General features: G+C 43.7%; 1 protein-coding gene across 10 annotated transcripts in view; it reads right to left on the bottom strand.

Annotated features, from left to right (window-relative positions):
* Positions 1-13,478, bottom strand: part of YEATS2 (YEATS domain containing 2) — a 47,911-nt gene extending 34,433 nt beyond the window's left edge. For 9 of the 10 annotated variants that reach the window (XM_080622927.1, XM_080622925.1, XM_080622924.1 and 6 more), the window contains exons 1-8: positions 13,403-13,478; positions 12,562-12,679; positions 9,416-9,513; positions 9,211-9,303; positions 6,334-6,576; positions 4,014-4,129; positions 2,839-3,000; positions 1,024-1,135 (exon numbers count right to left, since the gene is read on the bottom strand). In XM_080622927.1, the coding sequence (XP_080479053.1) occupies positions 1,024-1,135; positions 2,839-3,000; positions 4,014-4,129; positions 6,334-6,576; positions 9,211-9,303; positions 9,416-9,513; positions 12,562-12,661 (924 nt within the window). In that variant the 5' untranslated portion in view covers positions 12,662-12,679; positions 13,403-13,478. Of the gene's footprint in view, positions 1-1,023; positions 1,136-2,838; positions 3,001-4,013; positions 4,130-6,333; positions 6,577-7,180; positions 7,429-9,210; positions 9,304-9,415; positions 9,514-12,561; positions 12,680-13,402 lie in introns of those variants that run through there. The other variant, XM_080622926.1, reaches the window with a different exon arrangement.
* Between the last annotated feature and the right edge of the window lie 5,124 nt (positions 13,479-18,602).

Below are 18,602 nucleotides of genomic sequence, written 5' to 3' on the forward strand. Positions count from 1 at the left end.
GAGGCATCTAACAAGATACCTCAAAGAGGCTGCCAGCCACAGAGGAGGGCTCAGCTCACTCCTATCACCTCATAGCAGCCACGGGATCAGTATGCAAACAGCAAAGATTTGCAAATTTGAGTTCTTGTGTGCCACAGGCTATCTCAGTTTTCCTCTGTAAGCTGGGTTTCCTCAGCTACACAGTGTCCATCACACTGTTACCAATTTCTTCCCAAGTTATATCTCTCCAAATATAATTTACCCATAATCTGCATGAAATGTCCCCAAGTGCCAGGGGAACATTTCCAACCTTTTCTACTGTCTGTGTTCAGGGCTGCAATGAGGTATCTGCATTAGCATGAAATTCATTCATGAAGTCAGGGTTTAAGTAAAACTAATCAGGCTGCTCAGAGGAACAGGAAACTAAACCAGCTCAGGATTTAATTCCACTAACACTAGGGACTACTAATTAAAAGGAAAACAACAGCAATGGCCTAGTTTTCCAGAACTGCTGCATACTGTAAATCCTATTGAGTGCTGCAGGACAGGTGAATGAGTTGAAAAAGAAGGCTCTCTTCAAAAGGAACAAAGAACTAATAGGAAATCTCAGCCTCTCTCTGTCCACTCCAACAACAGAGATAATCTTTAGGCAATACATGCAAGTGTTGAAAGAATAAAACAGATACGGCAATCACTCTACCAACAGAAGGATAGCCCTGCAGTACTCTGTCAAGTTAAAGCTAGTGAGAGGATAATAAAAATCCTACACTGTCGAGAAACAACAGGTAAATGCTTTGCTGCTCTCAGCAGAATCAGTTCCAGCTTCTGCAAAGCTAGGTTCCTTGGTTACTGCAGTGACTCAAATATAGCCAAGGTAAGAGGCTTCCCTGGATCTTGTTTGATTCTCCAGCTCTACTATTCATGCGCAAAAACAAGCAGGACATACAACAGAGAGACAGAAGCACATACACAAGCGGAGCCTCTTAGAGATTATGCAGGAGAGCTCATTTAATTGCCCTTCTCTCAAATATTTTGTTCAAATACCTTCAAATTGTGTATGATATCAATCCTTTTGTTCTGGCTATCCTTGAAGTGTATCTGGACTCTCACAGGAAATTCTCCCCAGCCTCTCCTGGTCAGGTGGAACGGAGGTTCTCTAAAACAAAATGGTGATTCACATTCTGGATGCAGAAGTGGTATAGCTTTTACCTACCTCCTTTTCAGAAAGCCAAAGACTGCTTTTCTAGAGGACAACTAAAGCTATCTTCAGGTCTGTTATTTACCACAGAGAATGCAACCACAGAAATGAGAATTTTATGGCTTTGGACAGCTGAAAACATACTTTTATTTTGCATAAAGGCAAGAAAATATATTTGCACAGGGAAGAAAATGATAAAGCACTGTTGGATGAGAGAACGCAGGAGACAAGCGTCTTTAAAACAGAGAAGACTGGGTAATGCCAAATGAAAAAAAAAAAGAATACTACTTGTTTAAAAAAACCCAGATCAGCTCTTAGGACACAGCTGCAAGCTGAGTTTTCGATGCAGCATTTTGCCATCACTTCCGGCTATTCCCTATCTAGTAGCAAGAAAGCACATGCTTCATATAAGGCTAAGAGAACATACAGGCAATAAGAAAATGCTAACTCAATCACTGTCATTCTCTATGCTGGAAAAGAAAGATGTTTTTATCTATAACATTTATTATTACTCTGTATTTCAGCCTGTTGCTACTGTAAACCCCAAATGTAGTTTTGCTACAGAACAAAACATAAGAGGTTTAAAGGCTATTTTTAGTCCAGAACATTTATATTCACTACAATGACTGGGACTATGCAACAGGAAAACAATTAACCAGACAGGATTAAAGCAGAAGACAAAAAACACTGACATCAGATACTAGAAATTGAGAAAGGCACAAAAAGACAGCAGTCAAGTGTAATTTAGTATGTTATACAAGAAATGCAAAGGATTTTGCTTTTGTCCTGCTCAGGGTTGCCTGCTCAGAAACATTACTGAGCAATACCTACACCTCTTATCTCAGAGAAGTCTTTCTGGAGCTGCCATTCAGTGGTTTAATTTTGCCAGAATGAAGTTACTATCCTGTACCTAGGCAGCCTCCCCACCTTCCTGCAGGAGGCAGCTGAACGTCCTGCAGAGAATAATTTCTTCAGGATGACATAAAGCAGTTCAAAGGCATCCCACTGTCTTGTGTAAAAGAGCAAGAATGAGTGACCGACAGGACATTTGCCTGCAGCAGTCAACAGAGAACTGAGCCCACTCGTCTCAGAGTCACAGCTTTGAATACAGGTTTGGGAGGGGACAAAGAAGCTGCTGTTTCTGCAGCACCAGCACTATTACACTGATAGGAAACTCCTTGAAGCATGAAGCCAATGCCACTGATCTAGCTACAATGGAGAAATATTTGGGAGACGGATACAACTTCTTGCCCAACCTCACATTTATCATGAAAACTATGGGCAAAACAGTGTTCTGAGACTCCTCTTACTTTACCACGCTAGAATGGACTGGAGGTAGAAAACATCTGTTCTAGCAACAGAAGCCTAACCTGCGCAAGGAACAGTGTAACACATACAGGAGATACACAAACTGGCATGAATAACATGAAATGCAACTAATGAATGCTTTTTCTAAGTACGAAATTAAAAAAACCAACCAAACAAACCCAATCCACTGCTTGGCACATTAGCTACATAAAATCTAATTTATTTTTTGGATGTTAAAGACAGACATGGAATACCGAAACAGGAAAAGAAGTTGCTAACTTTGTAAGAAACCTGGCATTGTAAGCCTGGCAAGCACAAAGACTGGAATAGTGACTGCAATTATTCCTTATTACCTCACTTCTACCAGGTCATTTGGCTTGTAACTGGGATGCAGAAAGAACCAAACTTTCTTGACAAAATGATTTATGCTGGGTTCTCTCCGAGAGCCTCGGACATACACCATCCATTTATGGGTCGACTGATCGTTTTCTTCTCTCTTGTCAGGGGGAATGTACCTGACAAAGAAATTAAAAAACAAACACAAGATAAAAATCCCAAATAGATGAATACCATGAAAAGTATTTGGGGAAAGATAGGCAAAAAAAATGGAGATGGTAAAACCCCTACGTAAACCATGCCCCCTGTGCAGTTCTGCTTGTTATTCCTTGACAATTCATCCAGAAACAGATAAAGGTCCCACAATATTCTGTATGCTTCTAACACATTTCCTCTATTTTAGTGCACAACTGCCATATGAAATTTAGCTCCTAATTAGCAAGACAACAAGTAGTAACATTTTACCCGTGTCATATCCCCTTCCCCATCTTATTCTAAGATACTAGGAAGTAAAAAGGCATCAAAACACATCACCAGCGACTCTGCTATCAGAAATATAAGAGTAAGAACTCTATCAATTTTTAAGAAACTCCACAGTCAGTACTTGGTTCTGGGGCCAGGCTTCAGGAGATTTTCAAGATGCAATTCTAACACCGTAAGTTTCATCAGGAAATGTTTGCTACTTTCTATGCAAGAGGAAAAGACTGACTTGAGCAGTATAAACAAAACCTATATGGATTAATTTCTTCAGGTTATGCTGGACTTTCACAATTCTCCTCATTCTGGTGGTCTGGTGTTAGGTATTTTTGTTGTTTAAAAAAGCACATTGTCCCTGACACACTGAATTACCCATGAGGACAACTTGTTTTTCAAATTTTCATGGAAAAACTTGAGATTTCTAACTGGTCAGAAAAGGCTGTAAGACTTATCTTCAGAGAAACAGATCTTCAAACCTCCATATATATTTATACACACACTATCTATCTATATATAAAGAAAACAACTACTAAAACACCAGTTCCTGCCACAAAAAACTTCATGCACACACTCCAGGAGGGCAGCCTTGGGCCCAGTGATGACTCAAGGGCAATACTTCATACATGACAACCTAGAAATTTGGACTCGTAATTTTAACCTCCTTCCCCATTCAATCCTTAAATAAAGGACCATTCCTCAGACTCTGGATACTAACTTGGAAACGTTGCCAACCACAATGGTTTTCTTCACATAAAGCCGTGAAGTTTCATCATTTGACAGTCCAGCATTTCGTTGTCCTGGTTTTTGAGAGCTTGAAACACCTGAACTGTCCTGAGGTTAGAGGAAGAAAAAACAGACAAACAAAAACCAAGCATTCTTCTTAAACATCACTTTGTCTGGCACTAGAAAAGTAAGGGGGTGGTGAAAGAAAAAGTAACCTGCACAGTTAAATGAGATCAACAAAGAGTCATCCCTAAAAATACTTAAATTGCTATCTAGGCACACTTAAGCAACTCAGGCACGCAACAATGATATACTACCTAGCCAAGCGTATGCTGCACGGCTTAGCTGAGCATACATCATGCGACATACCATGGATTTGAACCATGATTTCAGCTTGGGTTTTAAAAGCACTGACACTGCCTTACCTGAAAAAAGTCAAGCACTGCTAGAATGGCAGCTAGTGTGGCATCACATTGGTGGCCACTGATCAGAAACAAAGCTTCCTTAAACCCCTTAGTAGCTTCTGAAAATTTACATCTTTCTTATTCCCAGCCTCTGCTGCTTTGAGGGACTCCAGCATTGCTTTATAGTCAAGAATCAAGGCTGGGCTTGAGACAATAACTCAGCTCCAACTTAAGAGCGAGAGCAATCAGCCACAGCATGCCACTGACGTCTAGATAACCCTCTGCAATACTTGGCCATAACAAATCCAGCAAACCTTTAACACAAACTCAGCTATCAAGCAGTGGCCAAGACTCCCCGTAAAATTACGACATGACCATTCACAGTGCCAATGCAGGCTGCATTGTCATTTGCACAGGAATGAGAGGCTTTGCTATGACAGTCGGATAAAGCCACTGTCCAGAGAATAAGGGAATTTCATCCTTTCATTATCAACAGAGTCAGCACTGCAGCTTCCTGAAGTGTAATCCACTGAGCACTTGTCAGATGAGGGTCAGTGTGGGGAGCAGTGGATTCTCAAGGAATCACTGCACCTCCTCTGTTAAATCAGTGATGCCCCCAACTGGAGCAAGCAGCCACACGAGGCTGAGATAACTTCTGCTCCTCTTCACTCTCTTAGCCACCTCTGAGCCAAGGGCTGCATTAGTTGAGGATGTACCAACATGCTACACCCAAGCAATACAACTGCTCCATCAACGTTCCCAGTGCAGAAACAAGTTATATTGGTCTGGTGGTTTATGATACAGGTGGGTCCACATTACATATTGTTTATCTGCCTTCTGCTACAGATCGCAGGCAGGGTTTCAGCAAACTGCAGTTCCTTTTATGAAAAGTGTCATGATGTTCAGAACAGGTAGAATCACTGATCTTTTCGCCATGTATTATTGGAACTCATTCAGTTGCAGAATGCAGTCACAGGCAATGAGATATACCAATCCCTGGTTTGGGTTGGAGGCTGTACTCCTCTAGCAGACCTGACAGCTTAAAGGAACTGAAAGGAAACTGAAGAATTTAATCTCACCTGCAAAGGCACATTCCACCTGCAGCCAGTGAGACAGCCTCCTCAGTGCAGCTAACTGCAGCCAACAGGTAAAGAAAGCATTTCTGCAGCTGCACAGCATGCCATAAGGGGAACGGATCCAAGCCAGAAATAACCCAGAAAAAAGTATAGGGGCACAATGAAAGAAGATATTTTTAACCTGGGTCAGTCTGGTTCAGTTTAAGCAAACGGTGAAATTAGCACAACAGCAAGCAGCACCACCAAGAGAAAAACAACTCAAACTACACACCCAGGCTCTACCAGCTCATGCTCCCAAGAGCTAATCCACTGCTGTCTCTACGTTTTCACCACAGGCTGCTGAGGAGGACAAACCCCAAACTCCCGTGGTTCAACCACTCTAAGCAATGCAGTCCCCATGGGCATCCACAGCCAGGAAGAAGCATTACTTCTTAACAACACTACTGGGAATGACACATCTTGCTCTTCTCTCCCTTCCTGACATAACTTCCATCTGCACAGCAAACCCCTTTGCTCAAACTATGAAACACCTTCTTCTCCAGAGCCTACCAACAAAGACAGCAGCAGACAGCTGTGCTAACACAAACACTATCACTGCTGCCTAAATAGCCTCTCTGTTGGGCAAGACTGAGTTCAGGTATCCAAGTTGCATAGACTTCAGTTAGCCTTACAGCAAAGCCAGGCTGAGATACTGGGAGCAAGCGGTTGGAGAGGGTAAGAAACAGATCTTCAGCAGGGTAGGTGAAAACATGAAGAACTCCTGGTGCCAGCACTGAGTCCAGACAGAGCACACACCTCCAATAACTTGACCACCACTCGAGTTTTACTTTACCCGGCCAGTATTTCTGCTCTGTCTCTGGTCCAGGCTGTTTGTCAGCCGCTCATCTGCATCCAAGTTGCCATTGTCTTTGTCCAGGAGAAAGTCATTGTGCTGAGAGAGCGAGTCACTCTCGGAGTGGTTGGCAGATGGAGTGTCTGAGCCCTGGTTAGCAGGAGACGATGATCTAGAGGGTGATTCCAAGAATTTCTTGATTGAAGGGTGATTAAGAATTGGCGCATCGCATGACCTGGTCCCCTGCAACAAAGAGGTCAGGCAAATTCAGTCATTATTTACCAGCAGCTCAGATAAAAGCTGTGCAAGAAAAGTCAATGCATGAAGAAAGAGCAAATATTTAAACAGCTGCCCTAGGACAAAAACACATGCTGCAGAAGATAAAAGCTCAAGTGGATTCTACAAAAACACCACCGCTAATTTAATCTGTTTCTTTACACCTTTTGATCTCAGAAACCCACCTGGCTTTGGAAAGGAGAACTGCAGCCTACTCAAATACCTATTCAAAGTCCCTTTGAAAATAACATCTTCTTTCCTGTGCAGATACCCAAGGTCTTTTACTATACACAGAAACACCACAAATGCATCAAGCTCTTCAGTTTTGATACTCGCTGGCAGCCCTGTCAATGCCTATGAGGCAAGCTACAGATTAGCTCCCTGTCTGCTCCCAAAGCTTAACAGAGAATAAAGAATAATGTGCACAGGCATGCTTGCAAATTTTCCTCAAAATGGACATCTCAGAGCTAATCTTAGATTCTCCTAAACCTGCAAAAGGGAGGATAGGGTAGGGGAGTGTTTAAATTTCCTTGGGATTTTTTTTTTCCCATTATTGTGACAAAGCCCTCACCTCATCTTTTTTTTTTTTTTCCTCCTGCATTTGCCTTTAATCTCAGAAGTAGAAAGGAAAACACCAATCACTCAAAGCAAGTGTTCTTTGTCCACTTCTCTTCCCAGACACCTTGGTCTGATGATGAATCAAGTCAGCAGAAACATCTGTCGGCAGCAAAGTTCCAACAGACAGGCTCGCTCCAGCTTTCAAAGCCACAGACTCCCACTGGAGTTGCACTGACAGTTTTTCCTGCATGCAGTACCAGCTGAAAGAGGCTTTCTTCTTCCCTGCCCAAAGCACCCGGGTCAGCCAGGCTGGCACAACGATTCATGGAGACAGGGCACATCACAAAGAAAAACAAATGAAGAAATTGATTTGGGATATTTTTGTTTGTTCGCTTTTTTTCCTTCCCAGGGTTATCTTTAATCTGTGTAAACTCCCTGATCTAAAAATCTGCCAACATGATAGTGGGGGTGGCATGGGGACAGACACCAGCACCACTACTGGAGCAGCAGAACTGCTCTCGAGAGGTGGTAGCAGGAGTGGAGTTAAACATTGTCCCACTTAGACTTTGGAAGTTCATTGGAGAGCTCTCTTTACAATTGTCCATTAGGTACATGAGCAAAGCAATTGCCAACTGTCAATTACACACTTAAAGTCATATCCATACATCCAACAGCAGGGACACACACGCAACATAACAAAAAAGAACAACCCCCACAAAAAGCCCTAAACCACCAAGAACCTTTTTCTTTTTTTTACCTCTAGTCAAGGAAAATGACCAACCCCTTCTCTGCTAATTTGTGGGAAAACGTAATAAACTGTAATCATACAGAATCCTTAGCCTCAAAACCCAGCAGCACTGGGTTGAAGAACTATTTATGTTTATGAGAACAGGTTAGGTATTTGCAAACCGTCTTCCCAGAAGTTCTGAATTGGACCACAAAGACTCCCCGTTATCCACACATTAAAAATAGACAACAAAGAAAATTGAAACCAGTAACAACTTCAAAAGTGAGAACTGATTTAGCCTACATGCAAATTAGAGAAAATTAAAAATGCAATCAAAGATACAGCTACACTAACCATAAGCTCATAAAAACTGCAGGAAAACTAAACAAAGCAAGGATGCACCAGGAAGTTTTGTGAATACTTCAAAAGAATTACAGAAGTTGTTATTTCTGGCAGGTGTAAAAATCAGCAAGGACAAAAACAAACAGGCTGCATGGCAGAACAAGTAAAGAACAGGGATAGCACAGCTCCTCCTAATACAGGATGACATTGAAAAAAAACCACTTTCCAAGATCGCAACCTAGATGACATTCTTCAGTGGCCTACACAAAAATTAAGGAGGAAGAAAGATCTCCAAGCCTCCCAGTACTACCATAACCTTTTTCAACTCCAGTTGCTCAACTCAAGTTTGATGAGGGTAAAACAAGCTGGACCTTTTCGATCCTATGCCATTCCAAGTCTTCTGGAAATCACAACAGGAAAACCAGGAGTAGTAGTGCAAGCCACTGCTTGGAAGAGAAATTCCCACAGGACTAGAGTAAAACTCAGGTTTGCAGCACCCATCTTCAGCTTCCAAAAATCAGCTCAGGTCTTTACTGGAAATAAGATCAACTCCCTGAATTGAGAAGATAACTGAATACTGACCCTGGTAGTTAACTACATGTCAATGGGGAGTCTGCATGAGTTATGAACACCCTGTAATCATCAGGCCATTAGGGGCAGAGCACTCAGAACTGGGGTTTAACAAACAGGGTTTGAGTTTTTTTTTTTTAAAGCAGGGTATTTCAGAAACCAGAACCAAGGGCTGTTCAAGGACTTCTCAACTGCTCCTTGAAGACCTCTCTTTGCCAAATATCCAAGGCCCAGCTAGTGATGCACAGGTCTCCTTTTCCACTGCCACCCCATTTGCAGTTTGTATTCCACCACTTCAGAAATTAACATCTCAAAAACCACACATCAGCTGAATAGCCAGTGAACTACAACCACTCCTCTGCAAATACCCCCTCAAGTCTTATTATTTCCAAAGTAATTTTTACCTCTCCAGCTTTAAGGAGACCAGCAGACGCGTAATAGTTAGCCACAATACAGGCACGCAGCTTATCCATCATCCTCCTTGCTTCAATCAGGCGCTACAAAAAAGAAGAGGTAACAAATGGTAACAGATAATCGACGAAACAATGCCCTCCACCAAACACTGTTACACAAGGATCATATGGATTTTTAAGAACAAAACCTTTATACCTGATCTATAACTTCAATTTCATGTTCTTTACTCTTCATTTCGACGGCAAACTGTTCTTTTATAATTGTCTCAATCTTCTGCACAGCAACATCTCTAGCTGTACAAGGCCACACATGGAAACAAAGAAAAAGAAGTATTTAAATTCCTATTTTTGAGGCTATATTTGTTGAAAACATAAAGATCAAAAATTGTTTTGGAGCGAGAAGTGAAGGGATAATAACACACAAAAAAAGGGAAGGATCATTTTTCTGCAGAAGTTACTTGTCTTAACAAAAACCACATGTATCTTTAAAAGCTGGCTTATGTGGAAAGTTATTTTTTCCTTTTTAGAGCTGAGATGACAAATAACAGAAGATGGGAAGCATAGGACCAGTCTGTTTACTTCTGTCTCGGCAAAGCTGTAAACAGCAAAAGGAAAACTCAAGTGTGCTATGGCAAAGTGCAGTTACTGCTGCAGTTGCGCAGGAGTACGCTGGAACACCATGCACATTCTTCTGCTCTCTCTTGCCCGATTCACAACCAGGAAACCAACACCACATATTGCAGCAATAATAGGGCCAACTAATACTTTATATATTCAACACAGCCTGAATCTGGTGCAGCCTTCTTTGGAGTGCCTACAAGCCTCTTATTACCCACAACGGAAATTACATTATCGAAAGCTGGTGTACCTCTTACAAAATCCAGCATGGCAGTCAAAAATTGTTAGCCTTTCAGCAGGAGATTATTGACTTTGGTGGACAGCATGCAGTTTAGTACTTCAAACTGTGTGAATACCTTATGGCAAACCAGATGCTAAGAAGGAAACTGGCATCTTATTGTGTTTTTCCAGAACATGTATAAACATAAGAACAATTCTTTTTGCTCTACACCTACCGCAGACTTGAACATTGCCTTCCTTTAAGACACCTCCATTATATCAAGCGGGTTCAAACAACATCTGTTTTTATCAAGTTCTAACCAAAAACTTGGAAAAACAGTAATTGCACTTCTAAAAGAAAGCCTGGAAACGGTTCTCCAGACTGTGGCAGAAGTAGAGTGACCCCAATGCAAAGCAGATCAGAGTTAACAGCCTGGCTTCCTTTGAAAAAATGTCACGTTGTTTCTACATGGAACAGAAGGCAACAGCACCTAGACTCTGTTTTGAGCTTCAGAGGAAGCATTTGTTTTACTAAAGGGTACATATATGTTTGAAGAGGTTTCTAATATCTCAAAAGAAAGAATAAAGAAATCAAAAGCAAGTCAAAACTTTGCTGGTGCGTTCCAGCTAGCATACATAATTCTACTGACTAACCAGGTACCTACAACAACAGTAAAGCAACTGACGCTTCTATATGCAACAGAGGTCTCCTAAATATTTTTACTTGTTTCCAGATACCTGTATATAGATATTCTAGGGCCAGAAGTAGCTCAAGCCTACATTAAAACAGAATTGTGTCTGAATTTGTACGAGTAACGCAAAATTAAAACACAGAGGGATATAATTTTCCTCCAGTCATGAACACCTTGCCTAGGAAATTCACATGTAAGGCTATCCTTCAAATAACCCTAAACAGATTAAGAAAGGAGATGTACAGTTCAGACAAGGCCAACTACATCTCTTCCGAAGACTGATGCCATGCAACACCAGTATTATGACAATTAAAGCACTTTAGTGTTTGTGGTTATATTACTGAGGCTTTTAAGAACACTTTATTTTCATATTTTTCCCAGCTTAGCATCAACCACATGCCCTAATTAAGATCACGTTAGTGAAATTTGTATACTTAAGGAATTCGTGTATTGGAGACCATCCATAAGAGGAAGAAAGAAGCCAATTCAGAGGAATCACCTGAACAGAAAGCTTGCTCTGGGAAGGACAGTTTTCCAAGGCACTGAGACTTCGCCTGCTAATTATTAAGACCTTCTGAAAAGTTGCTTCACAAAAAGTGGATTAAAAACCTGTCCGCAGTCCCTGGGACACTCCACCAGCAAGGGTGGTAACTTCTGGCAGCCAGGCAGGGCAGGCAGCTGGGAGTGGTGACGCTCTTCTGCCACAGCCAGCTCCAGCAGAGCTCCATTGTTAAGGTCCCTAGACAATCCAGCAGACTGGATCTGGCCAGCAGCACATTCAACCCAGAGTTCAGCCTCCTCAGACTTGTCCAGCTGTACACCGCCCTCCAAAGCATCACCCACAAAGCCATCATCTGTCCCTCTCCAATCGGCAGCTCTGGCATCCTGCTCTGTTCCTGGATCATCTTCAGATCCCACAGCCAGCTTCAGTTTTCTCACCTCCCTGTTTGTCAGCTCTTCTCATCATGATCCTCTCACATAGCTATGTTATGCCAAAAATCACTACCCTACTCCCTGTCCCAAGGGCAAGAAGCTCTACTCTCATTTGCTCAGAGATGACTGCAACCTGTCCCAGGCACTCTGCCAACAGGCTGGCTCCCAAAGCAAGCAAATCAGAGCGTGCCAAATGCAAACCTACTCATCCAGCTACTCTCTCCACTACACTTCTTTAACCACCTTCCTTTCAGTCAGGTAGCTGCTGCTCTTCCTCCTCCTCCCTTGCAACTTTCAAAACCCCTTTCTTCTCCTGACTTACCCCCTTCTACACTGCTCCATTTCATTTTATCTGCCTATTCCTGCAAACATTTGCCATCCTTAGGAGACAGTCTCTCTACTGCAGGGTCATGGACACCCCTTTCGCCATGCTGTACTGCAATCCGTATCCCTCAAAATGTAAACTGCCAATCTTTCTGGAAGCAGATTTCAATTGCAAAACATACAAAACAAATGCACAGGATGGAGCACACCTCAGCATGGATACCTGCTGAGAAGATGCACTGACAAATACTTCAGCAAACAAGAACAAAAGTACAGGTGGGGCCCTGGAGAGCTCGTGCTCTGGCTGCTATCATGCACCAAAGACTGCATCCTCATGCCTTACTTACACCTCAACCAGCAAGTAGGAATGGCTCCGTGTATGACAATCGCATCTTCCTTTCGCCATACAGAGGCATCACCAGCTTCCTTGCTCAGTGTCTGCCCTTTGACCCCTTAGCTCCCACCCAATCCTTCCTTGACCTGTCCTTGACAGCATGGACGTCCGCAGCACTCCTAATCCAACCCGGAAGGCCCCTTCAGCTCAGAGAGCTCCTACCTGACTGTTCAGCTGCCTTGTGGCGCTTGCTGGGATGTGTGATGGTGATATCCTCATAGTCGGGGTCCTTCTCCACAATCACTCTCTTCATCCCAGACATGTTCTCTCCACTACTTCACTGAGAGGAAAAATAAAAGCATTAATTTCACCCACAGTGACCTTCTGGGCAGGCTTCAACCTCTCACCACAGGGAGACACCTCCTTCCCCTGGCACTACAGGTTAACCCCGTATCTCAGCACTGGTCCAGAAGCTTCAACTCCCTCACAAGAAATAGGAGCTCACCTTAGCCCCAGAGGCAAACTGCTGCCTGCTGCAGCAAAGGGCCCCTGAGCCCCACTGCCAGAGCGCTCTGCACTGGGACCCTACGGGTGAAGTGAGGAGAGCCGGGTTTACCTCAGCACAGGCACTGCCGAGCCCGGTTTACCTCAGCACCCAGCACCGCCGAGCCGGGTTTACCTCAACACCGGATTTACCTCAGCACCGGCACCGCCGAGCCGGGAGTCCACCCGCGCGGGGAGACGCGGGCTTCAGAGCCGGGCGGGCACGAGCGCCCCGGCACTACCCCTTCGCCAACGGGACACGTCGGTTCAACCGCGGAGCTGCGTGGGAAGGGGCAGCGCGTCCCGCAGCCCCCCTGAGGCGGGAGTCGTGGCCTCGCAGCGCGGGGTGAGGCGGAGGCCAGGGCGCTCCGGGTGCCCGGTACCAGGGGTCGCTGTGGGCGGGGCAGAGCCCTGCGCGGCCAGGCCCACGTGCCGCTCCCCTCCCCCCGCCCGCGCACACAAAGCCGCCGCGGCCGCGCGCTCCTCCCTCTCTCCCCCTCCCACCGCCGCCGCTCCTCACCCGCGAGCCGCCGCCCGGCCCCACCGCCGCCACCACCGCCGCCGCCGGTGCCTTCTGCACCGGCCGCTCCCGCCCCCCTGCCTGCGGCCGCTCAGCACCGGCCCCCGCCGCCGCGTCCCGCCGGCAGCGCCGTGGCCGCCATGAGCGCAGGGCCGTGCGCCGGGCTGCCCGTCACGGCTGGGGCGGGACCCGCGCAGGCGGACAGCGGCGAAGGGGCGGGGCGGGCCCGCAGACCGCCCCGGGGTGTGGGGTGGGGAACCCGAACCTGGCGGCGCGGGCCGGTGGTGCTCTCCTGAGGGGAGTCCGACTGAGAGGAGCGGGAGGGGGCCTCGGTGGAGGCTGCCCGCGTTGCTCCGCGACGGAGCCTTGCCGCTGAGGTAGCGAAGGGTCTGTGGGCGGCAGTTTGCCCTCAGCCCGAGGACAGTGGCCCTGTGGCATTTCCGTTTAGATACGTTGATATATTGGTCTAATACTGACTCGCTGGGTGAAACAATTTTGTTTGAATAAGTAATAAAAGTTGAGGAGGACATTTTAGTTCAGTGGAAGGATGGTGATTATCCATAAAAACCCACAAAATCCCCCTAAGAAATGATGTGTGGGCTGACTGAGGTGCTGGTACCAACAGCCTGCAAGTGTCACCTCAGGGCTGGGATGGTGGCTCCAGCCTGCTCCTGCCTTGAGCACACCAAGTCCATGCAAGGGAGGTTTTGCACTGATCCTACTTAAGATAGGCCTCTAGAAAAACCTTATAGCAGCTTCTTACTCACCGTATTTCACAGTGTCTCAAATCGGAGCTGTAATTGTCCAAATTGGCATATATATCCTGCAGTTTGTGTTTGGTTTTGGCCAGGCTGTAATATCTCTCTGAGCTGCGGCTAATGGCAAGTAGTGATTTGGTCTGTGGTAGTCCCATGGTTCACATAGTGAGCTGCTAATCAGTATAAATTAAAGTCCTGCTCTTACATGCATTTGCAAACTTACTATGAGGCCGCTAATTAGCAAGTGTATGATGAATGTTCAAGGCTTAGACCTTAAAGTCTTCTTTTCGTTTCAATTTCAGGACCAATACTACAACAGGTTTCTGACTTCTTACCAGGCAACAAACATGAACTATGGAAAATTGATGGAGGCTCTTCCTGTATTCATATTTGTATCATGCTCATCAGAAGAAGTATGTATACAATATAATTCAATTTTTTTCTTCCCTTTTCCTGTCTAATGCAAACAGGCTGTTCACTGTTAAAATATACTGCCAGTTGACTATGTTTAAAACTTAAAGTATTTTAAGGTGGGCTTCCAGCCCTCAAAACTATTTCCATTGCTTTGCAGTCTATGGACTCCCTTTCAGGCAATATTACTTCTTTCAAGAAAATGGACTTCTGTAAGCATTGAACTTGGTCATAACCTACTTGTGGCACTGCAGCAAGAGCCACTTGGTTGCTGTAAATGAGCCTGGCCACACTGTAGAACTGCAGCAGATGCTGTCGGCTTGCCAAGTTTTATTTCATGTTAGAAGGTATTTGAAAACCACCACATATCTCAGAAGTACAGCATACAGACTCTCATCTCTCTGGGGGTAGGTTTCAAACTGTTGACACTAGTGAAGCTACTTCAGTTTTCTGCATCTCAAAGCTGCAGAACAGGGAAGATGATGCGGTATCATTATGTCCATTTAAGTTATATTAACATGAAGAATGCCTGGTACCATTTCTATTAAGAGCTGCTCTTTCCTTGTACTCATTTCTCTGTCTCAGAGGGAAAAACACTATATTGAATATCAGGGTCTTCAGTTTTATTTTGGTATATCCAGAACACCCCATGGCTTAATACAGGGGGAGTAGACTTGTAATACAGATCACATTGCAGTGGGCTACAGGGCAAAGCTATGGAGGCTGTATTCAATAGTATCTAAAAGAAATGTTTGGGGAAGAAGGCAAGACTAGGATTATGTGAAGGGCAAATTCTGAGTCTGAGATCCAGAACCCACATTACAGGGAAGAGGAAGCCAGGAGAACAGCTAGAAAAATATGTGAAGGATGGATGTAATCTCTAAAAATGGGGTATTAAACCAAATACTTTCTTTCCATCAGTTCAACTGTGGTAGTATCACTCCATCACAGTCTGAACCCTTACTCTGCCATCAGCAACTGGGAACTCAAGATGGCCAAGTATCAAAATTTAGGGGAATAAATGTTCTATAGGATTCTTCCCAAACTGTATTGTTGCCAGTCACCTTCCTAGTTTTATGTTACCTTTTCCTGATTTCCCACACCAGTTTTGTCTTTCAAGTCCATTCACATCCTTTTCCCATCATAATACCCAGGCCTAGCCAGTATTTCACATCCCACTTCCCTGCTTTATCACTTTTCCCGTTTTCTTTCTCAGTTCACTCTTCTGCCTCACAGCCTCCAGCTTGCCTTTATTCGTATCAATAGCAAGTTCCATGCCGAGGACAGAAAGATGAGCATGGAGAACACCTTGACTGTGAGACAGAAGAATGGATAGATGCGGAGACTGCAATGGGGCAGAAACCAACAAGTTAAATGACCCAGAGGAAACAAAGAGTTTCTTCCTTGCACCACCAAGCCCCACTCTGGAACTCTTCATAACCTAAAAAAACCACAGTGAACTATTCAAAAGGCAAATGTTTATTAGGTACACTGAAACTTTAAAAAACTTTCAAAGATTTATGCAAGAAATATATTTAAATATAACAGGTGTTATTGCAGTTGTGCTACATTACAAAATCACTTTCCTACTGCCAGCACAATCTGAAGACCTTAATGTTATATGTGAGATAATGTTACACTGACTCTGGCACACAGTAAGTGGTCTGCACTTTTTTTGTTCAAATGTCCTTTGTGCTGCACCAGGTTGTTCTTGAAGACAGTATCAGCTCTTTGCAGAACTATGCCTTTTATTTCATTAAATAAAGGAACTGGCAAGGAATAACAAAATGCTGCTTTCCTCAGCAAAAAGGAAAATCAAAACATGATTTCAGGTGAAAATATCATAGGAGTAACAGTTCAGGAGGTAACCTCTCTTTCCATGTCCAAGTAGCTCCTATTAATCCAACTCCAAATTGCTACAGATGCACCATGAGGAGAATGACTCACAGGTCCAGCATTTACACAGATGAAATTGGTAAATAATACATTACATTCAAGTCTCTTGATTTCCTTATTGTTATGCTGCACCTTATTATTGCTTCATATTATGTATATTGAACAAGAGGTTCATGACTGACAAGTCAGAGTGTTCAGAAAGAGCGTAGAGGCTGCTGACTAAAACAAGAAACTGTACATGTTAAGGACAGGAAGTCAAAGACTAAACTCAAATCCTCTGCAACTGAGGAGCACTAAAAACAAAGAATAGGAAGAGACAAACACTGATTTCCCTAGATTAAATCTACCACAGCCTGTAATAATGGAAGCATTCCAGGCATATTCTAAACAAGAGGTTTAACTATTACAATTAACGAATGGTAAGATTTATTTCTCTTAGAAGGACATCAAGTGTCTGGACAGTAAGACTGATCCTAATAACAACAACAGATCGGGAGAAGTAATCCAAGCTCTTTTCCACAATAGATAAAAATAGAAGGTGAATTCAAGGCACAGGTCTTTTCAAAATTAACACACAGCATTTTCTTTGGAACTAATAATACAAAGTAAGCCATAATTACATTATCAACATGCTGTACAGAGGAGCATTTATGTGCATTACTTATAACAGCACTATCAGAAAAGGATTTCAGAATTATTCAAATGCACAGACAGGCACACATAAACATATGAGCATGGACTGGAACATTACAGTAGAAAAAAAGAAATGTCCCCGTAAATACAAGTTCTTAAGTAATGTTATCAGGGCTGTATACTTTGTGTGTAATGTTAGTTAGGAAAGACAGCCAGTGTGCAAAGAACATCCAAGTCACACGTCTGGTTTGAGGTTGGTAAGAGGCTGTTGACTGTTGTGGTAATGCTCACAGCACTGACACAGTCATAATGAACTGAGAGTCAGATGCATTTTTATTAATGCCACCTGAAATAATGCAACACTGAGGAAACTTGTGTGCTACGCATGTTAAAATAAAATCACTGCTTGGCCCCCAATCAGATAGCAAATTTCTGCTTAAAAATCTCATCTTACATTGTAGATGCCTTTTATGAGCGTATGTTGCTCAGATTTAACTATTTCATTTGTCCTTTCTTGTGTGCATGAAACTACATTCAGATGGAAATACTAATTTTGCCTCACAGTGCTAAGTCTTGTGAGTTTCTTAATGCTCTTGAATTGACTTTTGTCATCTTCAGTGGTAGAAAATAACAACAAACCAACTAATCCACATAGTTGGACAATTAGGAAAAATGAACCTCTGGCTTTCCTGAACATTGCCACTAGAAGACCATGAACATATATGCACCTTTATTGCTTCAACTTAGTTCAGTGTAGACAACACGAAATATTTTTACCACCTGAGTTTCAAATCGGAATTGCAAACTTCCGAGCATCCAGAACATCTTGGTTTCAGCAAGCCCAGCCACACGCACAAAGCCCAAACACACTGTGTCATCTCTCATCCCACCCCAAGGAGTTTCCCTCTTGCCTCTCTCTTCAGAGCTGAACTAAGTTTACAGCTCTGCCTACCCACTGAGAGCAACAGCTCCAGCTCACCACTGTGCCTTGGGCAGGAGGGAAACCTGAAGTCACAGGGAGTGGGACTGCTTCTTGTTTTGTCCTTGCAGCTCAAATAAAACAAAAGCAGGATAAATTGAGATAATCTACGGTAACATGGTGAGCTCAACTATTTTGAGGAAGAAGCTGGAGCAGTCAGCAGTGTCCTTGCTCTCAAGCACAGGTGACCACAGCTTCCTCTGAATCTCTGTCAAGGTGTCAAAGCACCTCCTCTTCCTACATCATCAACCTCTCTCAAAAATTTGCAGTGTTAAAAATACCATTAGAAAGCTTGACTATAGTAAGGGTCCATGTCAACAATCTGCATTAAAGATATCTCTGCTGCAGAGAGTAGAAACAAAAGCAATCTTTGACAAGAACTGCATTAGTGGCAACTAAAACAAAACAAATGCTGCAACTCTGGACCCTTGGTGCTAGAGTGGCAAGCACAGTGCCTAAACCTCAAAATGCATACCAGGCACATAGCATAAAATTGATCAACTGATGGTACAAGTGGAAGAGT

The sequence above is a fragment of the Psittacula echo genome (genome assembly GCF_963264785.1).
Source record: "Psittacula echo genome assembly, chromosome: 7".
In the NCBI taxonomy this organism is placed as follows: Eukaryota; Metazoa; Chordata; class Aves; order Psittaciformes; family Psittacidae; genus Psittacula; species Psittacula echo.